The following is a 13963-nucleotide window of genomic DNA, read 5'->3' as shown; positions in this document are numbered from 1 at the left end:
CCGCCCTCCTCGCTGCGCCCCGTGCCGACGGAGGCGGGGCTGGCGCTGCGAGACCTACCTTCCACCGTCACCTCGATCTCAGGCACCTTGGCGTTACTCCCGGGGCTGCGTGGTCTTTTCGGGGACTGCAGGGCTGCAAAGCAAGCACACGGTTACTCACTGCACTTGCTGCACACTTCACGAGGAAATGCTGTTCAAAAGCACGCAGGAAAACTTTTCACAGAGGAAACCTGAAGAATGAAACTGGCCATGCAATCCTCCACACGCCTGTCAAAGCCGGAATGGAGGACGGCACATAGGAAAGCCTCTTAGGCTGAGACCTGAGGATCACGGTTCAAAGCCAGCCAGGGCACTAAAGAACATGAGGTTCTTATCTCCACTTAACCATCAGAAAATCGGAAATGGGGCTGTGGCTCTAGGGGTAGGGCACTAGCCTTGAGGTGAAGAGCTCAGAGACAGCACCCAGGCCCAGAGTTCAAGCCCCATGACTGACCAAAAAAAAAAAGAGAGATGACCAAGAGGCCAGGCCACGGCCAGGTGACAACGGGCCACTTGGGTGGAGGCTGGCTGGGACAGGAAGGCTGAGCAGGGTGGTGAGCGGCTGTGGTGCTTACCTTTAGTGTTTATCTTAGTGGCCATTCCCGGAGGCAGGTAGGACACAACCAGCTCTGGCCTAGGAAGAAAGGAGCCAAGAGCCCTCAGCACAGGGTGGGCTGACCACGACTCTTCTTCACCTCCACGTGGTGCACAAGGATCAAGGACGCATGGCACACCCCGCCCCAGGCGGCACGGGCCCCTGCCCGGGACGCGGCGGCCCTGGGCGGGAGGCCCCGCGTGGCGGGGGCCGGCAGCTTCCCAGCGCTCCCCAGAGGCACTCACTTCTTCACCACGAACTTGATCTTGTTGCTCCCACGCACGATCCTCTCCAGGCGTGGGATCCCGAACCAGGTGGGGCTCCGGAAGGGGATGCCCTCCGGCAGGCCCTCCACATACAGGAACTCGGGGTTGGACTCAAACACCGGGTACGGCACCTTCACGGCCTCCGTGAGCCCGAGGGCCTGGGCTGTGGGGAACGGCAGCAGCTGGTACACAGACTGCCCAGGACCCACCGGCACCGGAGACCCCCTCCTCCCCACCCCAGACGACAGCTCTGCTGGCCAGATGAGCTACGGCATCAGGCGGCTCCCCTGAGCTCTCTGGGCCAGGGCCAGCAGCAGAGGACTCACATGTCAACCAACACCAGTGACGCACATAAAAAAGCACAAGTGGAGTGGGGCTGTGTCTGCATTCCTACACATGGAAACTGAGGCAGGAGAATGAGTCTGAGGCCAGCATGGGCTATAGTGAGATGCTGCCTCAGCAAACCACAATCAGTAAGGACACCAAGTTAAGACAAGGGAGAGAGGAAGGCCCTCCCGAGTGCTGCACCCTCACTTCTGGGCCCGCAGAGGCTCCGTTCACTGACACCCCCTCCTCCTCAGCCGGCACTGCAGGACACTGTGCTCAGCAAATCCACATTCAAACCAGTACACTCGGCTGCGCCCGCCGTGTCCCAATGCTCACAGCCAGGGTGCAGAGCGGGAAGGAGTCTGCACGACGCAGCCTGAAGCTGTGCAGAGCTCAGGACAAGGCCTCTATTTGTCTGGAAAGAAACACACAAGCCCTGCTCTCACGTACCAAATTTCAGGTTGAAGATCTCCTCCACCTGCTTCCGAAGCTTGGTAATCCTCACGTTCCAGTCTTCTTTGACTAGAGGGCAAAGGGCGGATGAGCGCTGCTGCCAGGGCAGCCTGGAGCCAGGCCCTTGTTCTCCAGTGGGTCGGGGACCCAGAAGGCGAGGCCGTGCCGGACCTGTACACCCTCTGCAGGCAGAAAGGCCAGGCTGGCCTCGGCAGAGGGCGGGGCATGGCAGCTTTGGTGACTTACATAGGGCACGCATGTAAATGAGGGCAAGCTACCTGCCAAGCGCACACGACTTCATGGACTATGCAGGCCTGGACTGGGGTGGGGGGTGGAGGGTGGGTGGGAGTGGGGGTGTTGCAAAACAAGCAACTCCCAAGCCCGAGGGAAGAGCCCGCCGCCCTTCAACTCACCTGGCGTATTTGTTCTCGGCTGGGTGACTTCCGTTGTGCTGTGGGTCAGAAGTTCCGGCCTGTGGGAACACAGCGGGTCAGGGATGGCCGGTGCCCGGCGGGGACTTCAGGGGAGAAGGGTCTTGAAAACCAGCCACTTGTCCTCCTCTAACCACAAACCCACAGTTCACAGGCCCACAACACAGCACTCAACACCAGGGCTCTGCTCCAAGCCACGCCACCGCCTGCGTAAACAAGCATGGCTGGCTCTCACCAGTAAACCTAGCTACGCAGGGTCCAGGTTCAAAGCCCACCTGGGCAGAAAAGTCTGGGACTTTTGTTTCCAATAAATTGCCAGAACAGCTAGAAATCAAGCTGTGGCACTTAAGAGGTAGAGCACCAGCCTTGAGTGAAAAAGCCAGGGGAAACAACAAAGCGGCAGCAGCCTGGCTGGAATGACGAGAAGGGGCTACATGGCGTCTCGCCGGCTCGCTGCCTGCCACAGGTCCTGTGGGCACACAACACTAGAGAGGACTGAGGGACACCACACACAGGGACGAGCGGCTTCTAGAAACGCCGTGCCACCTGACAGCCCTGGCGGGGATGGGAGGGGCTCTCGAGGCCAGTCCGAGGGCTGGAGAGACACCGTCTTACCTTTTAATCACAAACTTGATCCGGTTGCCGACCTGAATGATCTTCTCCAGCCGGGGGATCCCGTACCAGGAGGGGCTTCGGAAAGGGATGCTCTCAGGAAGCCCCTCCACATACAGGTCGTTCGGATGGGCTTCAAATTTTTGGTAGGGCACTGCCTTGGCCTCACCACTGCCCAAGGCCTCCGCTGGGGAAACAATGAGGAGCAGTCACGCATGCGCACGCGCACGCACACGCACACGACTCGTCCTCAGCAGACGGAAAAAGGAGTCAGGAGAGCTGCGTAGCATACAGGGCCGCCCAGCCACCTAGTTAAGGCTAGCTGGTGTTGTCCCTGGCTCAAGCTGGCCATCACAGTGGAACTTTGCTGCTAAGTCTCCCATAATTTTGGGGCCTCAACTGCTAAAGAAAACTACTGTCTGCAATGAGTTCATGCATGAGAAAGAAGACAGCAGCATGAGTGGTCCCATCTCAGTGCAGGAACTGGAGCTAAATATGCACCGAATTCCACACAGAGGATCCAGAGGGGGACAGCGGGGGCGGGAGTGTGGCCTAGTGGTGGAGCGCTTGCCTAGCATGCACAGTGGGTTTCATTCCTCAGAACCACATACACGGAAAAGGCTGGGAATGGTGCTGTGGCTCAAGTGGTAGAGCTCTAGCCTTGAGGAAAGCCCAAGGACAGTGCTCAGGCCCCGAGTTCAAGCCCCAGGACTGGCAGAAAAAAAAAATCCAGAGGGACAGTGACATCCTGCCCCCACACTAAACTGGCTTAGGCACAAGAGGGAAGGAGATGCAGGACACAACAGCCGGCATCTGGGGTTTACTGAACTACGTTTCCCTACTTTTGAGTATCTGCACAGGCTGTAACTAGAACTAGAATACAAATAAGCCAGTGCCAGGGGCTCCACCTGAAACCCAAGCTACGTGGGAGGCAGAGATAACGAGCATCCGGGCCTGGGGTGTCCTCAAGAGCCCACCTCAACCAAGAGCTACACAGAGTCGCCACTAGCCCAGCACCCACAAAGCACCAACAGGAAGACAAGGGTCCTGCTGGGCAAAGGGGAGGCCACTCCAGAAACAACCAGAAAGGAGAAAAGGCAGAGCTGAAGATCTGTCCGGTATGTCCCACCCCAGATCGACAGACACGCCGCAGCATCAGGAAGAAAAGAGCAGGCAGCTGCCCAGCCCGCCAGACGGGGCCTCGGCATCCTTGCTCAAGGGTCCCTCTCCTTCCACTCGGAAGGTGTCTCGTCGCCTGCCTGCTCAGGGGACAGGACAGACAGCCACCAGCCCATCACCAAGCCCAGCTCTGGGAGGAAGTGTGCCCAGAGGAGAGGGCCCAGGCCAGGGCTGGCCTCACACCTGGTATGAATCACGTCTAAACAGTCTGCTGAATAGGAAAAGAGGCTTAATTCTGGCAAGCCCTCCCTGAATAACAAACTCAGCAAGCACGACGGGAGGAGGAAGAGCCAGCGTTACAGAAGCGGAGTGGGGAGTCTCTGGAGTGGGCTGCGTTCAGTTCCAGCCACCTCACTACGAGACCTGGAAGTTCCCATGAGCGAGTGTGGCCAGACAGGGTGGAGTTCATGCTTCACAGCAGAGCTCAGGCCCTGTAGTCGCCATTAGTGAGGAGGCAGAGATCCGAGGAGCTCCACTGAAAGCCAGCCTGGGCAAGGAAGCCAGGAGACTCGGCTCCAACTAATCACCACAACGCTGGAAAAGGAGCTATGGATGCAGCGGCACAGTGCTAGCCTCAGGCAAAGCACCTCAGGGCAGCACCAGACCCCAAGCTCAGAGCCCAGGGTGGGCACAACAACAGACAAACAAAAACCAGCTGCGTCAATGAGAAGAAAAGGGAGCATGCGATAAGAGGTCCCGAACTCACCGAACTTCTTGCAGAAGAGCTGGTCCACCATCTTGCGCAGCTTGGTGATTCTGGCATACCACTCCTCCTTGACTGGGGGACAACAGGCTCTGCTCAGCGGCGCCAGCACCCCCCAGCCCCCATGGAATCACCACGCGTCCCGAGTCCCTCCAGAGCCCAGTGCACCCTCTACAAACAGCCGTCACTGGGCCACAGAACGGGAGATCAGGAAGTGCGCTGTTCACTCAAGGGCAGCCCGCAGAACGTTTCTGAACGACAGGTCGGGAGACAGGCGTGTGGTGCTTCCTTCACCCCAAATTTGAAGGGTGTACCTTTCACGTAATCGCCTCTCCCCATTATGCCAGAGCAAATACTAAAAGCAAATCATGCCTGTATTCCTTCAAAGGCACGGACGGGCACACTACTCCTCCCCAGGCTTCGGGGTGTAAAGAGCCGAGACCGCGCTGTGGAAGGGCGTCTGAAACCTGCCGGGGCGGGAACTTCCTGAGACTCTTATCTCTAATGAACCAGCACGAGCCCGGAAGTGGTGCTGTGGCTCAAGGGGTAGAGCATTAGCCTTGAGCAAAAGAGCTTAGGAACAGCGAGCGCCCAGGCCTAGCGTTCAAGCCCCATGGCTGAAGGGAAAAAAAAAAGAACTAGCAAGCCTCATGTACTGAGTGCTCGAGAATGGAGACGGGTAGTGGCTGGTGGAGGCCCTCTGCTGGCTAACAGAGTCTCTACCCCAAAAGGGCAGGTCTCTCCTGACTCTGGAAGGGATAAGAAGACACCCAGGTTCTTCTTGAGTCTGAGTGGCCAGGAGAGGGAGCCCCTCCCACACAGGCTGAGTGTAAGCCCGGCACAGGCACGCGAGGGCACGGGGGTGGGGGAGGGGGGGACACGGACACGTACCCCCCGAGGCAGGCTTGTCCAGCTGCAGGTCTTCCCGAGTTGAGTTGAGCAGCTCATGTCTGAAAGCAGAGACGAGCAGTGAGTGTGTGGCGGCCACCCCGTTCCCGGAACCCACGCCGCCCGAGGCCCGCAGTCCCTCAGACGGCTCGGACCCACCTCCACACGTCTACCAACTCATCACGTCCACGAACCTGCAGGGTCATGTGTGTTTTCTATAAATGCTGGTTTTGTACACTGCAGATTTTTTCATCGATTGCCCACAATATAAAAAAGCAAGATGAAAATGTATATGAATTTGTCAATTAAAAAAAGTTAAAAGGTGGCCTAGCAATAGAGTGCTCACCTAGCATGCATGAAGCCCGGAGTTCAATTCCTCAGTATCGTAAACACAGGACAATGCCAGAAATGGTGCTACGGCTTAAGTGGTAGAGGGCTCGCCTTGAGAAAGTTCAAGGACAGTGCCCAGGTCCCAAGCTCAAGCTCCAGAACTGGCAAAAAATAAATAAAAATAAAAATCCCAGCACTAGGGCAGGGAGTGTGGCCTAGTGGTTAAAGTGCTTGCCTAGCATGCACGAAGACCCGGGTTCGATTCCTCAGTACCACATACATAGAAAAAAGCCGGAAGTGGTGCTGAGGCTCAAGTGGTAGAGCTCCAGCCTTGAGAAAGTCCAAGGACAGGGCTCAGGCCCTGAGCTCAAGCCCAGGACTGGCAAAAAAAAAAAAAAAAAAAAAAAAATCCCAGCACTGGTGGCTCCTGCCTGCCATCCCAGCTACTCAGGATGCTGAGATCTGAGGATCTCAGTTCAAAGCCAGCCCAACAAGCAAAGTCCATGAGACTCTTATCTCCAATTAGCCACCAAAAAATTGAAAGTGGGGGCCAGGAGTGTGGCCTAGTGGTAAGAGTGCTTGCCTTGCATGCGCAAAGACCTGGGTTTGATTCCTTAATACCATGTACATAGAAAAAGCCAGAAGGGCCGGGTGCAGTGGCTCACAACTGTAATCCTAGCTACTCAGGAGGTTGAGATTTGAAGATCAAGGTTCAAAGCCAACTCAGGCATTAAAGACCTTGAGATTCTTATCTTTAATTAACCACTAGAAAAGGGGAAATGGCACTGTGGCTCAAGGGGTAGGGCCAAAGCCTTGAGCTGAAGAGCTCAAGGACAACACCCAGGCCCAGAGTTCAAGTCCCATGACCCATAAAAGAAAAGAAAAATCCAGAAGGGGTGCTATGGCTCAAGTGGTAGAGCACTATAGGTCTTAAGCACAAAAGCTCAGGACAAAGATAATGCCCAGGGCCCCGAGTTCAAGCCCTAGGACTGGCACAAAGGAAGGGAAGAAGAGGAGAGAGGAAGAGAGGGAAAGAAGGAGAGGGGGAGAGAGGGAGAGAGGGGAGCGAGGGGGAGACAGGGAGAGGGGGAGAGGGGGAGAGAGGGGGAGAGGGAAAGGAAGAGAAAGGGTGAGAGGGAAAAGGAGGAGAGGGGGAGAGGGAGAGAGGGAGAGAGAGGGGAAGAGAGGGAGGGAGGGAGAGAGGGAGAGGGAGAGGAAGAGAGGGAGGGAGGGAAGGAGAGAGGGAGAGGGAGAGGGAGAGAGGGAGGGCAGGCTCACTTCTTAATCACGAAGCGAATCCGCTCCTTGGCGAGCAGGATCCTCTCGAGCCGGGGGATGCCATAGGTGGATGGCCTTCTAAAAGGAATCCCCTCGGGAAGGCCTTCTACATAAAGGTCTTCCACGTGGGACTGGAAAAGAGGGTACGGAATCGTCACAGGACCTTTGGCTTTTATAGCTTGCGCTTGAAGGATAAAAAGAGAAAGAAAGAGATCATCATTAAAAGGCAGGCCAGGAGAAGAATGATCACCCAACACGCACCACTCTTTGCCGTGTGACTTCTATCTTTACTCCTGCAGCCATGGAAACCAGGACAGGCACCCCAGGAGCCAGGGGACCAGCACCAGTTCTGCCAGGACTGAGTGCGGCAGCAGGCCCTGAGTGAGGAAGGCCCAGCGGAGCAGCGGCGCCCACGGCTGGACAAGGACAGGCTTGAGTCAACGGCAGCGCCTGCTGCTCTGCCCCCCCCCCCCACCCCCCCCCACACACACACAGGCCACAGACAAGCGGCCGGCGTCCCAAGCTCCTTTTCTTTTCTTGCTGGCGTTTGTATAAAGCTCCCTTTGGGATACATAAGCCACCAGCCCTGCAGGAGGCAGGGGCACCTCTACCAGGCCAGCCAACCCGGGAGGGTTAGGCCGCTGTGTGCAGGGCCGGGCCCACCCTCGCGCAGGATGTGGCAGGTTCCATGGAACCACACAGAACTTGGCTTCAGAGCTGTGGTACTCCAGCGCTTGCAGGGAGGGGGAGGCAGACCGTGCGGCCCCTCACGCCCACGATGAGCAGTGACCCCATCATTTAAATGCTCGTCAACAGAGACATGATACGATCACTCCATTTATTTACACCTACCATATTTTCTCTCAAACAGCTCTTCAACTTGTTTACGCAGGTCAGTAATTCGGGCGTTCCATTTCTCTGTAAATTGACAGAAAAGGTGGTTCTTAATAACCAATGGTGGAATGACCTTCAGGCGACTGGCCACCCAAACCCCCAGCCCCGGTCCCCTCCTGGCCACTTGTGCCCGGGGGCAGCCAGAGCCCAGCAGTCACATGTCTGAAACTTCAGGCCCACAAAACAAAAACCCCAAACCTCTACAAAGTAAGCATGGATGGCACAGTGTGTGTGGGGAGGAGGGGAAGGGGGGGATGACACCCACGAGGCCTTCAGGAGCCTCTGTAGCCTGCTTCAGCTGTGGCCGTGAACCCAGGCAAGGCAGAAGTGTTTCAATCCACAGCCAGCAGGGAGCAGATCAAAAATGAACAGCAAGATGGAGCCAGTAATCCTAGCTACTCAGGAGGCTGAGCTCTGAGGACCACGGTTCAAAGCCAGACCGGGCACAAAGGTCCGGGAGACTCTCACCCTACAACTAACCACCAAAGGTGGCATTGTGGTTCGAGGAGTAGGGTGGTGGCCTTGAGCCCAAGCTCAGGGACAACACCCAGAGTTCAAGTCCCACAACCCCCCCCCCCCAAAAAAAGCAAGCTGGCAGCTGACGGGAGGACTCACCAAAGTTGAACTCCCGCACCTTCCGCTTGCCAGCATTGACAGGCTCAGCCAGGGGCGGCGGCGGCGGCAGTGGGGGCTCGCTGCTCTTTGGTCTCTTGGTGGGTGGGGAATAGTCGTCATCTTGAGAGAGGAAGGGGTCATTAGTGGGGGGCCGGCTGAGGGGCCAGCCGCGGCCCGCTCCACTCGGCACCACAGCACGTGCCTGAGCTGCCACATGTCCCCTTTTCTCTCCAAGTAACTGCTCACACCTCACCTCCAGCTTTCCCAGAACACGTTCTACAGGAAGGCAGCCACAGAATCAGAGCTGGGGGGAAGCTGGCCGCTCCCTCCGAGCCACATCCCAGGCCTTACGGGGTCTGTCCTGAGACAGGAAGACCTGGAACTCGCCACCCGCTGCCTCCCTGCCGCCTCCCCGAGTGCCAGGATCGCAGGCACACACCGCTGTCTACTTTTCCAAGTACACTGAACACTACAGATTCTGTAGGACAAAAGACACAGGGTCACATTATGTGCAAAGCAGATGCATGTGTACCAGAGGCTGGGCCCCCAGGGGCCTCTGGCACTGGAGCCACTCCTCTATGGGCAGATGGGCACCGGCTCTGCCAGGCAAAGATGAGACATGGCCGTGAGCCCTGCCCCTAGGCCTGCAGTGCCTCTCCAAAGACTGTGCCCTCAAACTGCAGTCACAGAGGACACCCAAAGCTGTCGCTCTTCAGTGTCCAGACCAGTCACACTTACTCAGGAACACCATGACGCAGTATCAATGTATCCTACAAAAGCAACCTAGTCAATGCAAATAAATACAGACAATCTGTAAAACAACAATCCCACAAAACTACAAAACGTTAGAACCTCTCTAAGAAACAGATCCAAACACAAAGCCAGGGACGAGGCCCAAACATCCGGCAAGATGGGCCCTGGGCTCCAAGCTCCTGCCCATGAAACAGCACAGACGAATGCCACATAGCTGTCAGTACTTTCTTGTGATGACAATGAAACAAAGGCAGTTTGATTATCTGTGATAAAACATTACATATCCTATTAAAACTTAGCCCGTTTGCTAGTCCTTCGGTGTCTCAAGTCATGTGGATCATATGGGATTAAACGTCACAACAGCTGTGGACATAGCTAGATTCCAGTTCTTCTCTCTATTTCCTTTTTTGTCAGTCATGGGGCTTGAACTCAGAGACTGGGCACTGTCCCTGAGCTCTTCAGCTCTAGGTTTGCACTCTACCACTTTAGCTACAGCGCCACTTCTGTTCTTTTCGCTACTCACTCTTTATTGGGGGGAAATGGTTTCGCAGAACAGGAGCGCATGCTGTCTCTGAGGTGGGCCCAGGTCCCCTGAAGGCCAGGGGACGTCCCAAGGGCCACTCAGGCACCGCCTACACCTGAGGGCCTGGCCTCACAAATTCCACCCAGACAACAGGTTTTTTTCATTTCATTTTTTATTTTTTGGTGCTGTACTGGGGCTTGAACTCAGGGCCACACAGAAGGCTGGTGTTCTACCACTTAGACGCAGCTCTAGCTCCTGCATTTTGGAAGGTAGGTAGAAGAATCTTTGAACCTGATGACAGACCTGAGCCACCCACATCTGGCTGAAACTATTTGAACAGGCAAAACCTGGCTGAACTATTCCGTGGATATGCCAACTGTCCAAAGAGAAGGCAGCCCATGCCTGGGAAAGCAGCCCTCTCTCCTCCCGAAAGCCAGGCAACTGGCGTGCCTCCCAAAAGACAAGCGCACAGCGTCCCAGCCCAGCCTGCTCCCTACCGCACACATGCTCTGTCCATCCATGTGATGTGGCCACCACTGAGCCACCTCCAGACCCAAACCGGTACTGCTGCAACGCAATCTGAAGAAGGCTTTACAGAGGGGTGAGGAGTGAGAGCCAGGCACAGTGTTCAGAGCATTGACACAGGTCCAAGGGGTGAACAGCCTAAGTCACTGGCTACTTAGGGATCTATTCCAGCTCCTGTGAAATTCATAGGCATCAGCTGCATCAGAAGACGACAAGCCAGGCTGTGGACACCAGCCTGAGGTGTCCAGGGCAAAAGTGGCACAGCTGCACTAACGATGCCACCGCAGAGACGGCACTGTCTAGCCCACAGGAAGCAGCTGGGCGGAGGCCTCATCTCCAATGGCCCCAGAGCCAGCAGGGGCTACGGCTAGCGGCCACAGCACATGCCGTGGGTACACGCCCTCCTGGGGCCCTGGGGCAGCGGCACCGCTGGCTGAGGGCGGCCGCCTGCCCCCGGCTCCTGGTCATACAAGCAGCTGGCCCGTGCCCAGGTCTTAATAAGCATGTCATCACCAGACAGTCATCCATCACACCAGTCACTGCAACCACGGTGTGGAGGCGGACACACAATGTCCTCCAAGCGGTCAGGTGAGCACGTGTGCATGACTGGGTGTGCGTGAGGAGCACACGCAGAGTCTCCACACCGAGGCCTCAGCGGAGGCGGGAGGACTGTGAGCTCTGGAGACATGCGCAGAACCACTTATCTACACCTCACCACTACCAGGGAAGCTGTAGAATCAGTAAGCAAAGTCCTGTGAGGGGGGACAGGAGACACCCTCCACGCCGCTATGACGTCCACGACGCTAGTGTGGCTCTGCCCGGCCCCTGGCACACAACCGAGCTACGGGAAGCACCTCTGGGAGCCGCACGTGGCCCTCGGGCAGCAAAGGTGGGTCTCTGGATGGCACTGGTGACTGCGAGGCAGATCGAAGGGAGCGCAGGGGCCTGAGACCCGAGCCTGCCTGCCCGCTCCTCCATCAACCCCGGGAGCATGGAGGAAGACGGAAGCGTGCCCGTTCTGACCCACCCTGGTGCCAGGGCCCTCTCCAGGCCCCCTCTCAGGAACCTCATTCTTGGAGCCTTCCTACCTGTCCTCACACACCTGTGCTCCTCCGAAACCCACTCCCAGATTCCCTTTTCTATGAGTGGAGAGTGTGCAGCAACCTCCCGGGAAGAAGCCACTGCAGCAGCACACACGCACTCCCCCCCCCCCCCCCGCAGTGTCCCACGGGACTCAGGACCCCTTCTGAGAAAGAAACCATGAGTCTCTTCAAAAGCCTCAAGAGCGGCCCGGGACCAGCCTGGGCTACATCAACACCTTCTCATCAGTCCTTTGTTCTCTCTGCAAAACTGGGGACTCACTAAGTCTTCAGGGTCATCAGGGTCATTAGCCAAGGCCTCCCAAGTCTTTTTTTTTTTTTCCAGTCCTGGGCTTGAGCTCAGGGCCTGAGCACTGTCCTTGGACTTTCTCAAGGCTAGAGCTCTACCACTTGAGCCACAGCACCGCTTTCGGCTCTTTCTGTCTATGTAGTACCAAGGAATCAAACCCAGGACTTCATGCAAGCTAGGCAAGCACTCTACCACCAGGCCACGCTCCTGACCCCTTCCCCAGTTTTCATTCCTTTCCATCCCTTTCGTTCACTGGAAACAGGACCCTGCTCTGTGGCCCAGGCAGGCCTCTAGCTGGAGGCCTCAGGCCCGCACCACACACCCAGCCCAGACACCTAGCGTTTCTCTCTTCCCGAAAAGGGTAAGTCCTGCAAGTTACTTTTGCTTGCATTCTTACAACACTCTCTTCTCAAAAGTCTTAAAGTAACAAAAGTTCAATTTGCTAGCAAATAATAGGCCACAAACAACGCCAACACAGCCCTTAGGAAAACAAAATCCATGACAATGACAAAAGAAATGGAGACTAACACATGAAGCCCAAAATGTGGAGTACCAATCGTCTCCTCTGGAAGCGGTGAGGGGAGACATCCAGAGACAGATGCTACGGAGGGCTGGGGGCAGGCCTCGGGGAGCGGGGACAGACTGCACACCAAGCCCCACACCAAGACAAGCTGCGCAGCTCTCAGGAAAGGGTCTGCAGCCCGTGTGCCGTGACTGGGGGCTGAGGGGTGCGAGGGTTTTTCTGTGTCTAATGCGTGAAGCTCCTGGGAGGGGCTGAGGGGTGCGAGGGTCTGTGTCTAATGCAGGGAGTTCCTGTGAGGATGCCGGGGTCCGGGGCTGCTGCGAGACCAGCAAGGAGCCTGCCGCCGCCGCCCGAGTAAGGGCCACACAGCACAGCAGGCGAGGGCGGGCAGCCGTCCCCACTCACCTCCTCAGCAGCGACTGGCCCCAAGCTACCCTGGCTGACAACCACTTTGAGATGAAACCTGTGAGTCATCGTTTTGGAGCATGAATGAACGATATATTTAACTCCAAGGAGCACTTCAGGGGCAGCTTGCTTTCCCAGCAACGGGCGAGGGGCTCTGGCCCCGCTCTGGCCCCACACACCAGGTGTGTCTACTGAGTCTGCTCGGTCTCCACTGCAGAAGGCAGGGCCTAGCCAGGGACGGGGCCCAGGGCTGATGGATGGTGAGATGCAAATGCAGTGTGAATTCACCTCTGGAGTCCAGGCTGTCAGATAACTGACCTTCAATAGTCACCTCGACTTCAGGGTCCTCACTTGTTTCTGAAGGGACATGTTGAGTAGAATCTTGAAAAAAATAAAATTCTAGGATGACATTCATTATTAAGCATTTCCGTATGTTCCAACAGTGCTAACTTGGTTCTCCAAAAGCATCCTGCAATAAAATGCAACTGAGATCTGAAGTTACTTCGTATGCACCTGAAAACTCTTCTAGTGCTTTCGCTGTAAGCAGGGATAGCCCAGGACAGAGCAGCTGGAGAGTGGCTGACAAGTGTGGCACGCTCGGGAGGGAGCCTGCAGAGGGCGGGGGCAGTGTCACCACGACCACACCCAACCCTGTGCTGGCTGGCAGAGGAGAGTGCGTGAAGCTCAGCTGTCATGGCACAGGCTGAGTTATTAGTGAAGGGAGGAAGAGCAGAGCACGGCTGCCCAGACAAGGCTCTCCAGCCGAGCCACCACCAGCTTCCTGGCCAGCAAGGGGAGCAGCCAGGTGGGGTTCCTGGACAGGAAGCCCCAACTCCAGGGCAAATCCCTGAACTGAAACAGTAAACACAAGAACAGAACCTTCCAGAACAGACTCCCTTTTTGTAGCAGAAAGGCCGAGGGAGGCTCAGCTTGGCAAATCTGAAACAAAGCAGGCTTGACCCCAGAGAAAGGTCCACCTGCTGTGTGACTACGTAAACTGCTCAGTAATGGGGGCCGGGCTGAACCCCGAATCTACCAGGGAGCTGGAAAACTCCCTCCCTTAGGCCTAAGCACCGTTCCTTCCTGGCTGGCGTCTGGCCCCTCAAGGCCCTCAGTAGCCCTGGGCCCTGCCCAGCACTCGCAAATCCTAACCTTCTGCAGGCGCTTCCACCTCCGCTCCCTCGGTGCCCTCGGAGGAATGGTGGCTGCCTGGAAAGAAAACAAACAGCACACGC

At 56.6% G+C, this 13963-nt stretch overlaps 1 protein-coding gene across 6 annotated transcripts in view; it reads right to left on the bottom strand.

Moving 5' to 3' along the window:
• Gtf2i (general transcription factor IIi) overlaps positions 1 to 13963 on the bottom strand; it is a 49220-nt gene that overhangs the window by 6997 nt on the left and 28260 nt on the right. For 2 of the 6 annotated variants that reach the window (XM_090324142.1, XM_090324143.1), the window contains 13 exons: positions 13881 to 13937; positions 13047 to 13109; positions 8611 to 8730; positions 7954 to 8019; positions 7102 to 7285; positions 5497 to 5555; positions 4609 to 4680; positions 2727 to 2910; positions 2094 to 2152; positions 1678 to 1749; positions 880 to 1063; positions 615 to 673; positions 59 to 133 (listed from right to left, as the gene is read on the bottom strand). In XM_090324142.1, the coding sequence (XP_090180268.1) occupies positions 59 to 133; positions 615 to 673; positions 880 to 1063; positions 1678 to 1749; positions 2094 to 2152; positions 2727 to 2910; positions 4609 to 4680; positions 5497 to 5555; positions 7102 to 7285; positions 7954 to 8019; positions 8611 to 8730; positions 13047 to 13109; positions 13881 to 13937 (1254 nt within the window). Of the gene's footprint in view, positions 1 to 58; positions 134 to 614; positions 674 to 879; positions 1064 to 1677; positions 1750 to 2093; positions 2153 to 2726; positions 2911 to 4608; positions 4681 to 5496; positions 5556 to 7101; positions 7286 to 7953; positions 8020 to 8610; positions 8731 to 13046; positions 13110 to 13875; positions 13938 to 13963 lie in introns of those variants that run through there. The other 4 variants (XM_090324144.1, XM_090324146.1, XM_090324147.1 and 1 more) reach the window with 3 other exon arrangements.

This window comes from Megascapheus bottae, chromosome 34, assembly GCF_031878675.1.
Source record: "Megascapheus bottae isolate mThoBot1 chromosome 34, mThoBot2.hap1, whole genome shotgun sequence".
NCBI lineage: Eukaryota > Metazoa > Chordata > Mammalia > Rodentia > Geomyidae > Megascapheus > Megascapheus bottae.
Note: the sequence above shows the minus strand (reverse complement) of the source record. Positions and strands in the feature narration are given on the sequence as shown.